The sequence below is a fragment of the Oreochromis aureus genome, linkage group 20 (genome assembly GCF_013358895.1).
Source record: "Oreochromis aureus strain Israel breed Guangdong linkage group 20, ZZ_aureus, whole genome shotgun sequence".
NCBI lineage: Eukaryota > Metazoa > Chordata > Actinopteri > Cichliformes > Cichlidae > Oreochromis > Oreochromis aureus.
The window spans coordinates 1,541,433-1,559,692 of record NC_052961.1 but is presented as its reverse complement, the minus strand read 5'-3'; the positions used below and the strand labels follow the sequence as shown (position 1 = coordinate 1,559,692).

The following is an 18,260-nucleotide window of genomic DNA, read 5'->3' as shown; positions in this document are numbered from 1 at the left end:
TGCCAAACAATGTGGGACTCTGTAGTTTTCTCTGGTCCCCTCCCCAATCAGACCAGGAGTGACATGTTTTGCCGCATGTTCTCCTTAAATTGCTGGCTGTCTGAGTGGTGTCCCAGAAACGATGTGGGCTTAGGAAACCTGGTCTTGTTAGGAGAGACGGCATCCATCCCACTTTGGATGGAGCAGCTCTCATTTCTAGAAACTCTGCCCCCCCCCTCACGGACAATAACCATATCCAACTTATTAATAGCAGTGAACTGGTCTGAAAAATAGACAATTATCATATCTCACAGTACAATAATTGTACGGGTTGCACTGTTGCACTTTGTCATATTTCTCAGGTCTTTGTCTGAATGTCCCATGAACATTACCTGTCGTATTCTCATGTTTTTGCTAAGGATTGTCTCATTGCACTGAAGTCACACTGGGTTAAATAGTCACACTTGGGTCTAAGGGGAATTTAGTATTTATTATTATTTGTTGTAGAAGCTCCAAACACAATTTCATTGTTCTTGACAATGACAATAAATACTTGAATTGAATTTAATTGAATTGAATTGAATTGAAATATGGACCAATTTATTAAACCCCCCAAAATATGACTATCCAGAGTTGGGACCAGGAAGCAGAGTTGCAGTCTTACACGCCTCTCTGCAGCTTCTCTCCTCCTGCTACCCCCCCAAAAACCCATCTCCATTGAGACTGTGTCAGCTCCCAAACAGACAAAAAACAAACTAAAAACCAGCAACAAACAACTTAAACAAAAAATCCCAAAGAAAGAACAATACAGTATCCACATCTGAACCAAAGAGTAAAACAGTGAAATGTGGATTATTAAATATTAGGTCTCTCTCCTCCAAGTCTCTGTTAGTACATGACTTAATAATTGATCAACAAATTGATTTACTCTGCCTTACAGAAACCTGGTTGCAGCAGGATGATTATGTTAGTTTAAATGAATCAACACCCCCGAGTCATTCTAACTACCAGAAACCTCGAAGCACAGGCCGAGGGGGCGGTGTGGCAGCAATTTTTCACACCAGTCTATTAATTAACGAAAGACCCAGACAGACTTTTAATTCATTTGAAAGCCTGATGCTTAGCCTCGTCCACCCCAGCTGTAAAACTCAGAAACCAGTCTTACTTGTTATCATCTATCGTCCACCTGGGCCTTACACAGAGTTTCTCTCTGATTTCTCAGACTTTTTATCTGATTTAGTGCTCAGCTCAGATAAAATAATTATTGTGGGTGATTTTAACATCCATGTAGATGCTAAAAATGACAGCCTCAACATGGCATTTAATCTGTTATTAGACTCAATTGGCTTCTCTCAAAATGTAAAAGAACCCACCCACCACTTTAATCACACTCTAGATCTTGTTTTAACATATTGTGGTGGACCACTAGAGGGCTCCACTCACACCCAGTGTCGAGAAAGTGTGTTGCTGTGGTTTTTGGCGCAATGTATGGAGCTGACCTCTGACCACCACCGCGCCCCAGGGCAGCTGTGGCTACAATGTAGCTGCCATCACCAGTGTGTGAATGAGTGTGTGACTGAATGTAGTGTAAAGTGGGGGTTCATAGGGACTAAGTAAAGCACTATACATACTAATACAGGCCATGTACCATTTTACCATATAAAGGTGAAGTCAAAGTAGTGAAAAACAGCCAATTCTACCAATAAATCATGAAAAGTAAGGTTTAAATTTTTAGTGAAAAATGTGTTCATGACAAGGCAGATTTTGTGTAAATTTAAGCATGTAACAATTTAATTTTTTATAATAATAAAAGTTGGAGTGTAAAACTTAAATTAGACTGTATGTTGCTAGTATGTAGCTTCCTAGATTTTATACTTAAGGCACATAATTATTCATTTTACAGGCTGTACAGCACATTGAAAAAGTTTTATTTGACTGTAATATTTAATTATGTGGGATAAATAGGGTTAGATAGGGTTAAATAAGAAATTTAAAGAGGATGTTTATATAAAACAAATTCATACTTACTCCATTTTATGTATTTTAAACATATTTAATAGATATTACAGAATGTAGATGGATATGTGAAAAGAAATGCCTTTGATTTTGCCTTCTTAAGTAAATTTCTCTAGATCAGCCCCTGCAGCACAAATAAAAACCAGGGCAAAGTTCAAGCATTACGGAAGTTTCATTTCTCATATATTATATTGATTATACTCATATTTGATTAGAAATTTATACATAATGAACTATTAGCAGAATCACATATAGATATACTGCTATAGCACTCTGTGTTACTTTAACCATGAAAAGGCTTGATAGTTGTCCTTTATTTCACTCTTGGATGGAGATAAGCTGAGGGATGTCAATCTCCTTGACATGTTATATGAAACCATATTTGTCAATACATCCACCAGCAGTGATGGAAGTGACATCATCAATTCAAATCTGTCAGCACATGAAGAAGCAGTTATGGATCTCTGACACAAACAAAAGGTTTGTTGGCGTTACACCCTGCATCGTTGACATAATCCCGTCCTGTAAAAACGGTTCAAAATAAAGAAGAATAGAAATAAAATCAGAGGTCTGTGCAGTGAATGTTTTCTTCTTTTCTAATGTAAAAGAAAAAAAACAGTTCTGTTAAAGACCTAAGATTACATTATTTTAATAATTAAAATAATAATGGATTTCAAAAATGAACCCAGATTCAGTTTGTACCTCCATAGTTTATCATCATACAATCTTCTCTTCCTCCAGCATCATTTGGTTCTCCTTTGGCCCAGTTTGGGAAGTCAAACTGGGAACCATCACTCCACATCCACCAACATTTCTGAAAGAATGAAGTTTGAGGTCTAAGGAGCTTGGAAAGAAAGGCATTTAAGTTGCTTGGAAGCAAGCAACTTAAAGAAGTCCAGACACTTTTCTTTCCAAGCTCCTTAGACTACGATGACCGGGATAACTGAGAACCCTCACGGAAATAAAGTTTGAGGTTCAGTTTGTTCTGATGTACTTTGGTGCATCTATGCTGAGAGTGCAGACATGAGACCTCTACACTTCCCTTCTGCTGCCAGCAGATACTCACTATTAGCTCAAAGACAAATCTCAGTTAACACAAAGAAGAACACGACTAAGTCTTATATACAAAACACAGACCTGCTAAGGATTTGACAAATTATGAAATTTGAATCAAACTGCTGAACATGAAGAGAAACATATGAAATATCAGGCAAAAGAAACAGCTGCAGCTCATCCTCTTTATCTATAAACACTTACAATTTCTCTGTCGTTGCCTCCAACCCAAGCCGTTTCATACAACCCTGCTGCTGTGTGAGTGAGCTCTCTGATGAAGGTGTACTCAGCTGTGCTGTGGAATGAGGCCAGATGTCCACCGAGTGTCTCACAGGATCTCTGAGGAGGAAGATGAGGTGCACAGAAGATAAAAAGTGTGAGAATGCATTTAAAATCAGTCAAAGACAGAAACTCTTTGTATCATCAGTGATGCAATGACAGCTGCTGTTATTTCCTAATGTACCTCAGCATCAGGCCAGTTCTTCATGCTGCTGTTAAAGATGAAACAGCGACCTCCAAACCAAGTCCAACCAGGAGGGCAGGAAGCATCTTCAAAATGATTGCAAAGTTAAAAGGTCAGTGAACAGATTAATGATTCCTCAAAAGAAAGTAATTTCTCACCATAAACTTCAGAACAGAAGATGAAGAATTTCATAACAGACATCTGTTTCAGACTGCCTTATTTTTCATGTGTTCCTAATAAACTGTCAGTTGAGCACACACCAAAGCAAAGCAGTCGATAGTCTCATGTTAGAAGGCACTGAGCTTGAACAATGACTTTCATATTAACGGCTGGTTAATTATGTAACTGACTAACTACATCAGTACTACACTGCCTGAGTCTGTCTAAGGCCTCAGGTTTGTACAGCTTGTTGTACTTGTTAGGCGTCCCATCACACTTCTCTGCAGTTCTGATAGTTGGGTAACTTCCCTCCTTTCTGCCTCTAGTTTTCGTCTCCACTGAGGATTCTGTTCTTTGATCATCTCATATTCAAGGATCACTGTTGCTGTGTAGATCAGCTGGCTGTTTGCAGTGATGGTCACAGAAGGGATTTTATTGGTGTGAGCTCAAATATAGGACTTTGTAGGAATGCTTCAATGTTTTCATATTTAATTAGCAAATACAAGCACATTTTTGCTTTGCACACCGCAGAGTGAAGGCAAAGGACCAACAAGTGCTCAGCATCTCTGGGAACTCCTTCAAGACTGTTGGAAAACCATTTCAGGAGACGACCTCATGAAGCTCATGGAGAGAAGGCCAAAAGTGTGCAAAGCAGTAATCAAAGCAAAGGGTGGCTGTTACCAAGAATCTAAAATATAAAACATATTTTGAGTTATTTCACACTTTTTTGTTTACTATATAATTCTACGTGTTCATTCATAGTTTTGATCCCTTCAGTGAGAATCTACAATGTAAATAGTCATGAAAATAAAAAAAATAAATAAATAAGGTGTGTCCTGACTTTTGACTTGTAGTCTATGTTAATAAATCTTTCATGTTGAAAGGAGCAAATGTAACAACTTTTACATATTTTTATGTTTTTGTAAAATATATACAAGTATTACAAAAACAAAAACACTGTTGTTTCTCAACCTGTATTTTGGGAAAGACATTAAAAATGTATGCGTATTTTTGAATTAGATACGCATAAATTTTCGAATAAAATTTATTTTTTAAATCATCCAAGCAGAAGGCTTGGATGATTTGACATGAGATAACCTGTGTTTTTGTGCTCATCTAGTCTCTTTTTTTCTGACTACCTGATTTGAATATTGTGTTGATCGGAGCTCTTGTCATTTTCTGCGTTTAACCATTTTCGTTTAATTCTGTCTGTTTGATGTTTACTTGTATGTGTCTTTAGTTTGGTCAGAGGACTTTATAAACTCTCCCTTTTAATGTACTTTTATTGCAAAATGTGTTCATCTCTCAACTTCAGATTGTTATTAAAGAACTGTTACACTGATTTACTGCACCATCTTGTGGTATAAAGTGGTATCTCTGCCTTATCTCATCTTCAGTTGGTAAACACAAGGCACAGATGTTCTGGACATAAAGTCACAGCTGTGAATTCTCCACATTCTGTCAATGTTCAGGAAACATCAGTGAATAAAACAAAGACATAATTGAAAAGAATCAACAGTGATGCTCTGTGCAGGAAAACGAGGTTCTACTGTAAGTTGTTTAATACATTTTTTTAATTTACAATGTAATTATCATTAGCTTAATTGATAAGCTTGTGAAAAAATAATTCAAATTCAAAAATTCAACATTTATTTATATAACACATTTAAGAACAACAGAGTTGACCAAAGTGCTTCACAATCGTTTAAAAACAAGAGAAAACAATAGAGAAACAAATACAGATAAATTAGAAACAAATACAGATAAATGAGAAGACAGTGAATTAACAATAAAAACATAAAACAGACCTGATGGTACTCATACTGAACTCGAATTAACAGCCAATGTAAAGAAGTGAGTTTTAAGACGCGATTTAAAAGACTGAATAGACTCTGAAGTATGAATCTCCTCTGGCAGATTATTCCAGAGTCTGGGTGCTGCTACTGCGAAGGCCCGATCTCCTCTATGCTTCAATCGAGACCTTGATTGTGCTACGAGCATCTGGCTAGACGATCTCAGTGCTCTTTTGGGGTCATCCATGTTGAGGAGTTTGTTTAAATAACTAGGTGCCATATTATTTAAAACTGTAAAAGTAAGTAAAAGAAACTTAAAATCAATACGATATTTTACAGGGAGCCAGTGTACGTTTGCTAAAACTGGAGTGATGTGTTCATACATTCTAACACCAGTTAAAAGACGTGCAGCAGCATTTTGGACTAACTGCAAGTGATAAAGAGATGAGTGTTGAAGACCCAAATAGAGAGAATTACAGTAGTCCAGTTTAGAGGTGATGAAGGCATGAATAAGTGTTTCTAGGTCTCTTGGAGGAAGATAAGGCTTAGCTCTGGTAGTTTCACGTAACTGATAAAAACTTCTTTTTCATATCTGTGGACACTTGCTTCTCTAATTTAAAGGAGCTATCTAAAAACACTCCGAGATTCCTTGCAGCGTGAGAAAGATGAGAAGCAAGAGGCCCGAGGGTATCAGTTAACTTGTTCAAAGGGGCATGAGTTCCAAAAACCATAACTTCAGTCTTATTTTCATTTAGTGTAAGAAAATTCTGTGTTAACCAGTCTTTAACATCATGTAAACAGTTAAGCAAAGGCTGCAGTGCGACAGAGACGTCCAGTTTCAAGGGAAAGTAAATTTGGATGTCATCAGCATAACAACGAAAGGGGATGTTGTATTTCCTAAAAATAGATCCCAAAGGCAGCATGTATAAGGAGAACAGGGCTGGACCCAAAACAGACCCCTGTGGCACACCACAACACATCGGGGTGGAGGAAAGGGACTATTGCCCAATTTTAACAGAAAAAGACCTCTCTGATAAATGGTAAATGGCCTGTATTTGTATAGAGCTTTACTGGTCCCTAAGGACCCCAAAGCACTTTACACATCCAGTCATCCACCCATTCACACACACATTCACACACTGGTGATGGCAAGCTACGTTGTAGCCACAGCCACCCTGGGGCGCACTGACAGAGGCGCACCCCATATGATTTAAACCATGATGAAACCGTGCCTTTTAGACCAACAACGTGTTCAAGTTTCGATAAAAGAATGTTGTGATCAACTGTGTCAAAGGCAGCATTCAAATGTAAAAGGAGAAAAACAACAGAACCGCCTGAGTCGACAGTTACTGTGACAAGATGCAAAACCAGACTGGAAGACTTCACAAATGCCACGAGTGTCTGAAAAGGTCTGAAGTTACTTGAAAACAACTTTTTCCAAAATTTTGGACATAAAAAACAGTTTAGAAATTGGCCTAAATTTAGGAAGCACATTTGGATCAAGATTTTATTTCTTAATAATGAGTTGCACAACAGCATGTTTGAAAACCACTGGTACACAGCCTGATGACAATGAAGTATCTAATAAAAATAAATACTAGGCCCAATGACATGAAGAGTTTCTTTAAGGAGGCGAGAAGGAAGAATATCTTGTGGGAAATTAGACAGTCTTAAGTGATCAATTACTTCCTTCAAGGCAGAAAAGGTCAAAGGCTCAAACTTCTGAAAAACAGTGGATCTAGGTCTAACACTGCCTGTGAATGCAGAGTTCGTAAGGTTGAGATATATTTTAATGAAGCGATTCAGTTTTCACAAAGTGCAAAGGAAGCCACCATAGGAACAGTGGCACAGGGGTTAATAACAGAATTAAAACTAGAAAATGCATTTTCTGAAGAAACTGCAGCGTGGATGCTGATAGCTGAATGTTTTGAGCTGAAATGAAATAATTGCTGAATGTTAAGTTAAAAATGTTGAATGAGCTGGAAAATACAGAAGGCATCTGTCTCCTTCAACACTGTTCAACTTTCAACCACCGGTAGATTCCTCTTCTTTTGACATAACTGCTTGTATTTTTTTCATTCATTCAAAAATTTTCATTTTTAATTTTTACATTTTTTTTATTTTTTCAACTTTATTCAACAAAAATGTATCATGTATTTCAATGGGAGAATCTTCAAATTCTCATTCAACTTGCTCATCTTTCAACTCTAACTACTTCCACATACTATGACCTAGAGCAGAGGTTCCCAAAGTGTGGGGCCCGCCCCCTAGAGGGTGCACAGAGTCATTGCCGCAGTTTGCAACAAATTTATGGACTTTTTTTTTTACACCAAGATTGAGAATCTTTACCAACAATTGCCCTCGTCCTGTGATATGGTCAGTTGTTCTGTCTGCATTTATTGTCCTTCTCAGCTGTCATCCTCTCTATCCAATTTTGAACTTCCCACAATAACTCAGCTATCTTCCATAATTACTAACCTAAAGTCATCATCGTGTAAACTTGATCCACTAATATCGTACACTCCTCTCTTATATCTGGTTCTGTTCCTTCTTCTCTTAAAACTGCAATAATAACCCCAATACTGAAAAAGAATGGTTCAGATCCCTCCAATCTAAATAATTTCAGGCCAATTTCAAATCTCCCTTTCCTAGCAAAAATTCATCATCAGGTTCATCGTCATCTTACTGTAAATAACTTGTACGAACAGTTTCAGTCTGGCTTCCATTCATGTCACAGTACAGAAACAGCTCTAGTAAAAATCACCAATGATCTTCTGCTTGCAGCATCTCCTACCCCAAGGTAATATTTTTAGGAAGCATAACATCCAGTTTCACTGCTACGCAGATGACACCCAGCTCTACTTATCCTCCAAACCCACAGCTACTCTCCCACCTACATCCATTTCTGACTGTTTAAGTGAAATCAAGGTCTGGTTTACTCACAACTTTCTTAAACTTAATGGCAATAAAACAGAATTCATTTTAATCAGCACCAGATCAAAACTGACTACAGTTCCAACCAGTCCTTCATTATCCATTGATAACTCTGTTGTCAAGCCCTCTCCTCAGGTTAAGAGTTTTGGTGTCATCCTTGATAGCACTCTGTCCTTCACAGCATATATAAATAATATCACTCGGTCTTCCTACTTTCATCAATGCTCTTGTCACATCTCGTCTGGATTACTGTAACTCTCTTCTTTATGGTCTACCTCATAAATCCCTCCATAAACTGCAGTTAGTTCAAAATACAGCTGCTCGTATTATTTCCAGAACTAGATCCACTGAACATATAACAGCTGTTCTTAAACAGCTTCATTGGCTCCCAATTCACCTCCGTGTCAATTTCAAGATCCTGCTTCTCACTTTCATAGCGCTTCATAACCTCGCTCCTCCATAACTATCCGATCTTCTCCATACATACGCCTTTGTACACTCCGCTCTTTTACGCAGCGTAAAAGAGTTAGTAGTTTATTTTATTACTACCTGTAATTTATTGCCGTTTACTTGTATTTCCTTAATTGTTTACTAAATTTTTGAGGTGTGAAATAAACCGCAATGGAGCAAAATATGTGTGTGTGTTTGGAGGATGTGTTTGGGGGGGGGGGGCAAGATATTGAACTTTTCAGCTTGTATTTATCTTTTCAATAACTATTATACTTTTTCTTCAGTTCCAGTTTAAGTTTCATGCTTTTTTTTCCACCCGTTTCAGAGTTTATAATAGGTGTGTATGGGACGCAGTGTTGGAGGTTACAGTGAGACAGCTCAACTGCAATAGTGGGAGCAGGGAAAAATTTATCTTAAAATCTTCTCTTTAAACTGCTGCTGTGTCCACAGCCTTTGGTCTACAGCCATCATTTTACGCTCAACACGTAGCCATCGTTACCCCTTTCATCCAGTTTTATTGTTATTGTAATAGATGTTATGGTTCACTTTGGCGACAGTGGGAAGGAAAAACTCCCTTTTAACAGGAAGAAACCTCCGGCAGAACCAGGCTCAGGGAGGGGCGGGGCCATCTGCTGTGACCGGTTGGGGTGAGAGAAGGAAGACAGGATAAAGACATGCAAACCACTGCAGTGCAGTACCTGTAATACCTACAGCATGTTCTAATCGCTCTAATAGGATATTATGATCAACAGTATCAAACGCAGCACTGAGGTCTAGCAGGACAAGCACAGAGATGAGTCCACTGTCAGAGGCCATAAGAAGATCATTTGTAACCTTCACTAAAGCTGTTTCTGTGCTGGGCTCTGAAACTATGGCGTTATTTTTGTGCCACTATTCTGAGCACACATTAAAAAAAAGTTTGCAGGTGCAAGTGTTGCATTTTGAGGAGAAATTTATTTTGAGCGAAGAAAAGCTAAATTTGAGTGAACAAAATTCATTGCTGCGTGCAAAAACTGTATTTCAGTGTTTGCTATTATACACACACACACACACACACACACACACACACACACACAGGTTTTGCCCTCTCGCTCAGGTTTTGCATTTGCGCTTGCTAATGTGTTGCTTGCGCTCTCAACATTTCTGCCCGTGCTATCAACTCTTTCTGTACACCGTTATATTTGTGCCACAAAACCAGCCAATCACAGACTTGGATACAAAAAAATCTGATTGGCTGTTTTGGTCTCCAATCAGATCGAAATGACGAAATGCAATATCCCAGAATCCATTTCGTCCAAAACTCAAACGAGGCAGTTGCGGAGAAACACAGAGTGGTGGGGTTTGAAATATTACTCTTTCTGGGTCACAAAATAAACTTTTAAGATATTTTCATGCAAGAATGTTGCTGTGTAAACTTCAAATATCTGCTCGATTTATCAAGACATCACATATTTGCATAAGTGCTCTAACGTTCTCAGAGATGCCTGTTACCCACCAGCTGACCGCATTTTTGAGTAAAGGTTTAACTACAGCCAGCTTGAAGGCCTGTGGTACATAGCCGATTATTAGAGATAGGTTGATCATATTTAAGATTGAAGCATTAATTAATGGCAGGACTTCTTTGAGCAGTTTTGTAGGAATGGGGTCTAAAAGACACGTTGATGGTTTGGAGGAATTAATTATTGAAGTTAACTCAGAAAGATCAATTGGAGAAAAAGAGTCTAACTTAACATCAATGGTACTAAAAGTAGCTGTAGATAATATTACATCTGTGGGATGATTATTGGTAATTTTTCTCTAATGATAAAAATTTTATTTGTGAAGAAGTTCATGAAGTCATTACTAGTTAACGTTAAAGGGATTGTTGGCTCAGTAGAGCTCTGACTTTTTGTCAGCCTGGCTACAGTGCTGAAGAGAAACCTGGGGTTGTTCTTATTTTCTTCAATCAGTGACGAATAGTAAGATGTTCTGGCTTTGCGGAGGGCTTTCTTATAAAGCAGCAAACTATTTCTCCAGGCTAAATGATGATCTTCTAAATTTGTGACACGCCATTTCCTCTCCAGCTTACGAGTTATCTGCTTTAGGCTACGTGTTTGAGAATTATACCACGGAGTCAGGTACTTCTGATTTGAGGCCTTAGTTTTCACAGGAGCTACAGTATCCAGAGTCGTATGCGTAGTGAGGAGGTAAAATTATTAACAAGATGATCGTTGGCGTTCAGATAGCTGCTCTGCTCTATGTTGGTACAGGGCATTGAAGATGATAACAGTGGGTGGATTATATTCTTAAACTTAGTCACAGCGCTTTCAGAAAGACATCTACTGTGATAAAGTCTACTCTCCACTGCTGTGTAATCAATTATTGTAAATGTAAATGTTATCAGGAAATGATCAGACAGGAGAGGGTTTTCAGGAAACTGTCATGGTCTCTACATGTGTTTGTTTTGCTTTCTCTCTCTCTCTCTTCATGTCCCTCTCTGCCTGGGCGGAGCTCACTGTAGGCTCCCACCCTTGACCCACACACCTGACCACAATCAGCTGTCATCACCAGAAGCACTATTTGAGGCTGGAACACAGATTTTCTCGTCACTGGATGATTGTACTACAGATGTTAGTGATTCTCCCGGCTCATGTGCTTAGTATTTCGTGATTCGTGATTTGTGAGTGACTTCCTTTCCTCTACCACAGACTTTCCTCCCTGGACCTGTGACCTCCCTACTGTGTGAGCGTGTGTGAGTTTGGGCGAGAAGACGAAAGCGAGTGTGAGAGAGCTGATGACAATGATGCATTCAGCAAAAGTAAGATACAAGGACCTATAGTATGTAAATCGTCCTTAAAGAAACAAGAAGGAAGAATATTGTGCGGGGAACCAGAGATTTTGAGATGATCAATTATATCTTTTAAAGCAGAATAAGACACTGGCTCAAACTGTTGAAAGACAGTCAAGCATTCAGAGACTGGGACTGGGTCTAAAACAGACGATGAATGAGATGGATGAGAAGCCCTTAGAGCTGAGATTTTTTCAGGGAAATACTTTAAGAATACTTTAACAGACTTTTGATACTTAGATAAAGATTTATGAAGGATGTCCAGAGACGTGGAGTTCGTCTTTCCTCCATTTTGTCTCAGCACGACAACATTCACAACTAAGGGCACGAGTAGTATCATTTAGCCAAGGTTGGCGTGAGGAATGTCAGTGCATGTAGTATAAAATAGTTTATCCAGTGATAAATCCCCATTACAGTTAGCATCAGAGAGGGGAGAGTCAAGGAAAGTATCAGTGAAGTGAGCGATTGACTGGGAGTTAATTGTGCGCTTTTGCACAGAACCATCACTGTTCAATTCCACATTGCTCACTACAGTATTAAACAAAACCAGGAAGTGATCTGAAATACCAGAGTCCTTAATATCCGTGATGCAAATGTCCGTGGTCGTGTCCAAATTCATGGGCTGCATCCTCCCGAGGACCCGGCCTTCGCGGTCTACGTGGGCCGGGTCCTCAGAAGGTCGGATAGGCCAGAAGTAAACGGCGTTGATATGCGACAGTCTAGAAGGTAAAGAAGACACTGTTGGGTAGAACAAGTCCTTGGGATCCTCAAGCTTTGAACATGATATTGATAGGAGTTAGGGTCTTGGATTTAGAAGCAGTTTTTTAACAGGTGCATCAAGGCAGATTTAAAAGCGTTTTGATTGGCCCATGAAATTCAGGCTTCCGTTCGATTGTTGGATTTCTCTTCAGCAGACAAGTGGTTCAGATCTGGGCATTTGGAGTTAGTTGATGACTTTTAAAATCATCTTTTTTGACTGGATGATTAAAACTTAAAGCATTTACCTGTCTGTAGTGGATTCTCCCACATTTCAGCGATTTTGATGATTAAAAGAATAGAAATTAAGAAATTAATACTGATTCAGATGTTTTGTGATTCTAAATTTTCTTTTGTCATTACTCAGCTTTTGAACATTTTAAGGATGTTCAGCTACTTTCCAACTTTGAAACTTCTTCTGTGTGAACTTTAGATTTCAACAGTTTTACACTTTAGCCTTCAGGTGAATGATTCGGCCTATTTCAGCTTATTCAACATTTTTTAACTTAACATTCAACAATTATGTCATTTCAGCTCAAAACATTCAGCTATCAGCATTCACACTGCAATTTCTTCAGAAAATGCATTTTCTAGTTTGTTAAGCAGTCACGATGCCCAAAGACACCGGGAGCTTGTTTTTTTTTTTTTTATCCATTTTCTCTCTGCACCTCGACATTCGCATCTGAAAGCGCGGGTGGTTTCATTCAGCCAAGGTTGATGTGAAGATTTGGTGTGTTTAGTCCTTAGTGGAGCAACAGAGTCAAGGATGCTGGAACATGTTAAGTTAAAAAGCTTAGTTACCTCATCAACTGCTAGTTCCGCACCGAGGTTGGCGTCATAGAGGACCGAGTAAGTAAAAGCGGAGAAAAAGTGAGCAGCAGTCACTGACTTTATCATGCGCACATGATGCCTAGGTCGCTCGCTGTCCAATGATCCGATATCCCACAGTCCTTGATTTCTGTAATACAGACATCCAGACTATATGACACCACCAGATCGACTGTGTGACCTTTTTCGTGAGTTGGATCACTCACCAACTGAGTGAGATTTAAAGTGTCAATAAGGGCAAGGAAGTCTTTTACTAGTGGTGCAGTCTCACAGCATACATGGATGTTAAAATCACCAGCAATTAAAACACGGTCATATCCTAACATAAGATTCCCCAGTAAGTCAGCAAAACCGAGATTAAAATCCTTAACACATTTCGGTGGACAATAAACCACCGGGCAGACAGCTGATGGAGCGCAGTTCAGTTCTGAAAGCTGCCCCTCAAAGGTGGCATATGAAACAGATGGCAGTTGCTGACAGCAAAAATCGTTTTTAAATACTGAAGCTAGCCCTCCACCTCTCCCATTGGTCCGAGGAGAGCTAAAAAATGAACAATCGAGGGAAGGGGTTCCGAGAAAGAAGAAAACTCACCGGGTCAAAGTTCCCGTCAGGAATATAAAATCCAGTCCCGACGAGATAAAAAAGTAATTTAAAAAAGTTTAGCAGGCCCATCCAAAGGGTGATCGAACAGTTGCTAACAGGAGCACTTCCCAGCGGACGAAGGTTACTGAGATTCATGCCACCTCTGTAGGACCGCACCCATCGCCAGACAGGTGAAAGCTTCGCTGGCAGGTCAGAGGGAGCAGGAAGTCCAACAGGCTGGATCCAGCAGCTGAATCTGTAACTGGACTGGTCTCAAAGGGCTCAAAAAGATGGTAGCACATCTGTAAGAGTATGAGGTTTCCGTACTCCATGTGATTTCAGGTAAGCCTTGAAGCGTACCAGGATGCCACCTCGTTTTCCCTGTCTTCTAGAGTGCTTCCTGCGAGGCAGGGCAAATGGTAAGTGATGTAGGCAGTCAGGTATGTCCGCCAAAGACTTTCTAGCTTGCTTTCCAAATCAAGCATTCGGGGTTTCAGAAGTGTTTGGCGATCATAGACGAGTAAAGCAGGACCATCAGGGCAACATAGAAAAAGAAAGGTAACAACCAGCAGATGCAACCCAAAGAGACGTCTCGCCGCGCACACTGGTGCCATCTTGGATGCTGCCAGCATAACTAAGGGATGTTGCTGACATATTCTTGAGATAATTTTCATAAATATGATTTCAATCTTTTAGGGTCTGCAAAAAACTGACAACGTTTTGGTGTGATTTCAGTCTTTTCAGCACAGAAAGGTTAATCTTTCAAAAATGATGAACAATTATCATTTTCATTCAAACAAATATGAATGTACAGACCCTAAAAGATTAATTTTATAGGTTTATTGTTTGAGTAACTTACCCTGACAAGTGAAAAACACCTCCAGGTACTCGTAGGTGCCACGACATGGATCTACTGAGCTTGGTGCTTTAACAGTACAGCTGTTCTGCCAGTTACACCTGTGAATGCAGATAAAAGGTGAGTCAGCACAAGGTGAGAGAAGATGGAGGGCTGAAGGAAGAGAGTCAGCCTCCGTACATTTTAGTAAAATATTCCATGCTTGTGGACCAGGAGCAGTTAACATTTTGGAGCTGAGAATCAGGACGTCCATCAGGGCACGTGGTCGTGTCACGGCGACCATAATTAGCCCAGGAGACGACTATAACCTGTCCTTCACCTGAGGAAGAGTTCATAGAGTCAAACTGTAACCATGGTGATATTTTTTTTACATGAATTCTCAAACATACAAAGAAATTGAAACTGTGTTCTCACCACACTGAAGGTTTGACTGAGATCCTTCACATGTTACACTGTGGTCTGAAACAGACACAGATCCCATTAGAAACTAATCATTCATGTACAGATTGGGTTCATTAGTCATTTCTAATCACAGGTTTAACAGAGTCGTTACGTGTGAAGCAGGCGTAGGTGGTCTCCAGGTATCTGCAGACTCCAGGATCATAAGTAATGTTTGACTTTATGTCACACACTGTTTTTCCATCACAGCTGCAGGGAGACAGAAACATATGGTGGCCTCGAGGGGTCAAACAGACTGCAACTTAAGAAAACACCAGCAAACAGAAAAACGCAGCAAAAGCACACAAAACACAACAGAAGGCAAAAAAGAAAACAAATTAGACAAAATTAAACAAACTAGGGGAAAAAAAGAAAAAGATTGTAAAAACGTTAAATTTGGCTGGCTGTGGGCAAAGTTACGTGAAATTTGTGATGTTAGTACAGCTCAGGTTCAAGTTGCTTTTAAAGCTTTTACTTACTTACTGATGATGATGATACACAATGTTCAAAGATCGACTTTAATCTTACAGAGACAGTACGACTTCATGGATAATTAATGGCAGAATATCCACAGAGAGAACAAGCTGAAACATGTACAAATGTTTTTAATACTGCCTAAACCTTAGAAAGCCGTGGAGGACCATGACACTCAGCTGAATATCACTTTTACACCCAACACAAGCATCAGGAGCAATCACACTAATGTTAATGTTAATTCGGCTATTGTACTGCGTAAGCTGCTTCTGTTGGTGGTGTCCACCCAAACAGATGTTTATTTTAAAGAGGAACAAGCAGACAGTTCACTCGTTAAGTTAAAGGAATAGTAGTTTATTCACAGGACGCAAACATTTGGCCATTGTACTAACTTAATCACTTTTTCATACTGGGTACTAGCTAGCATTACGGAGTTTCTATACAGCTGGGTGGGTGCTATGATGTTACTGATAGTGAACTTTATTTTGTTCATAAGGTTAGTTATTAGAGTTTCAATTCAATTCAATTTTATTTATATAGCACCAAATCACAACAAAAGTCGCCTCAAGGTGCTTTATAAAGCGCCTTGAGTGAGTTTCCAACAGTCCCCTAAAAAATATTACGCGCTTCGTATTGAGGTGAAAAGGAACATAGTTTGTCCCGTACTTCAGCTATTCTCTCCCCCTCCCTCTCCTGTTTCTACTTCAATCATGAAACTGATCAATGATCAGCTGATCGGCTTTTCTCTCTTGTTTGTTTATCGCCCACTTTGCGCCAGAAAGAGGAAACCAGCGGATGTCGCGTTAAACAACAGCAGCACGTTTAAGCTTGATCAGCTGTTGTTAGAATTTATTTAATATTAATTTCTAGTATCAGCTGATGTTTGCTGGAACCACAGCTGTAAAGCTGCTGGTCATGATGTCGGTTTGGTTATCTGGTGAGAGGGAAACATGAAGATGAAACCAGGAGATGTCCTTACTGAATCATCAGAGCTGAACAGGTGATGGAGAAACAGGTTTACCTTTTAGGTGACATGAATAAGTTGAAGGGAAGTTATGAACTGTTTCTGAGAGACAAATAACACCAGGATCCTTTTCTATGTAGCTGACAGCTGGTAACTGTGCAGGGGCGGGTCTAGCACTAGAACTACTGACCCTTTTTTTTTTTTTTCCTGGAGCAAGTCCCTACTACTAGATTTACTAACCCTGCGCAAATTTGCGTAAATTCCCTGAACCTAACACCTCCAAGCACCCTGCTGAGATTTTGAGATGTCCGATGTTGTTCCCGGGATCTGCTGGAGCCACTCACCTAGCTTGGGAGTCACCACACCTAGTGCTCCGATTACCACGGGGACCACCGTTACCTTCACCCTCCACATCCTCTCGAGCTCTTCTCTGAGCCCTTGGTATTTCTCCAGCTTCTCGTGTTCCTTCTTCCTGATATTGCTGTCATTCGGAACCGCTACATCGATCACTACAGCCGTCTTCTTCTGTTTGTCTACCACCACTATGTCCGGTTGGTTAGCCACCACCATTTTGTCCGTCTGTATCTGGAAGTCCCACAGGATCTTAGCTCGGTCATTCTCCACCACCCTTGGGGGCATCTCCCATTTTGACCTTGGGACTTCAGGTTATACTCGGCACAGATGTTCCTGTACACTATGCCGGCCACTTGGTTATGGCGTTCCATGTATGCCTTGCCTGCTAGCATCTTGCACCCTGCTGTTATGTGCTGGATTGTCTCTGGGGCATCTTTACACAGCCTGCACCTGGGGTCTTGCCTGGTGTGATAGACCCCAGCCTCTATGGATCTTGTACTCAGAGCTTGTTCTTGTGCTGCCATGATTAGTGCCTCTGTGCTGTCTTTCAGTCCAGCTTTGTCCAGCACCTGGTAGGATTTCTGGATATCAGCCACCTCCTCTATCTGCCGGTGGTACATACCGTGCAGGGGCCTGTCCTTCCATGATGGTTCCTTGTCTCCTCCCTCTTTCTTGGGTTTCTGCTGCCTGAGGTATTCACTGAGCACTCGGTCAGTTGGGGCCATCTTCCCAATGTATTCTTGGATGTTCGTTGTCTCATCCTGGACTGTGGTGCTGACACTCACCAGTCCCGGCCCCCTTCCTTCTGCTTAGCATACAGCCTCAGGGTGCTGGACTTGGGGTGAAACCCTCCATGCATGGTAAGGAGCTTTCTTGTCTTGATGTCAGTGGCTTCTAGCTCCTCCTTTGGCCAGCCTATTACCCCAGCAGGGTACCTGATCACGGGCAGGGCGTAGGTGTTGATGGCCCGGATCTTGTTCTTACCGTTCAGCTGACTCCTCAGGACTTGCCTGACCCTCTGCAGGTATTTGGTGGTTGCAGCCTTTCTAGCGGCCTCTTCATGGTTCCCATTCACCTCGCGGGATCCCCAGGTACTTGTAACTGTCCTCTATGTCTGCAATGTTGCCTTCTGGTAGTTCAATCCCCTCAGTTCTGACTACCTTCCCTCTCTTTGTTACCATCCGACTACACTTCTCCAGTCCGAATGACATTCCAATGTCATTGCTGTATATCCTGGTAGTGTGGATCAGTGAATCGATGTCTCGTTCACTCTTGGCATACAGCTTGATGTCATCCATGTACAGGAGGTGGCTGACAACTGCTCCGTTCCGTAG

General features: G+C 40.4%; 1 protein-coding gene across 1 annotated transcript in view; it reads right to left on the bottom strand.

Annotated features, from left to right (window-relative positions):
* Nucleotides 1-2,092: 2,092 nt before the first annotated feature.
* LOC116328003 (secretory phospholipase A2 receptor-like) overlaps nucleotides 2,093-18,260 on the bottom strand; it is a 32,490-nt gene continuing 16,322 nt past the window's right edge. The window contains exons 3-10 of the mRNA XM_039604248.1: nucleotides 15,250-15,344; nucleotides 15,111-15,155; nucleotides 14,877-15,015; nucleotides 14,700-14,797; nucleotides 3,512-3,597; nucleotides 3,253-3,387; nucleotides 2,698-2,809; nucleotides 2,093-2,517 (exon numbers count right to left, since the gene is read on the bottom strand). Of these exons, the coding sequence (XP_039460182.1) occupies nucleotides 2,450-2,517; nucleotides 2,698-2,809; nucleotides 3,253-3,387; nucleotides 3,512-3,597; nucleotides 14,700-14,797; nucleotides 14,877-15,015; nucleotides 15,111-15,155; nucleotides 15,250-15,344 (778 nt within the window). The 3' untranslated portion in view covers nucleotides 2,093-2,449. The remainder of the gene's footprint in view (nucleotides 2,518-2,697; nucleotides 2,810-3,252; nucleotides 3,388-3,511; nucleotides 3,598-14,699; nucleotides 14,798-14,876; nucleotides 15,016-15,110; nucleotides 15,156-15,249; nucleotides 15,345-18,260) is intronic.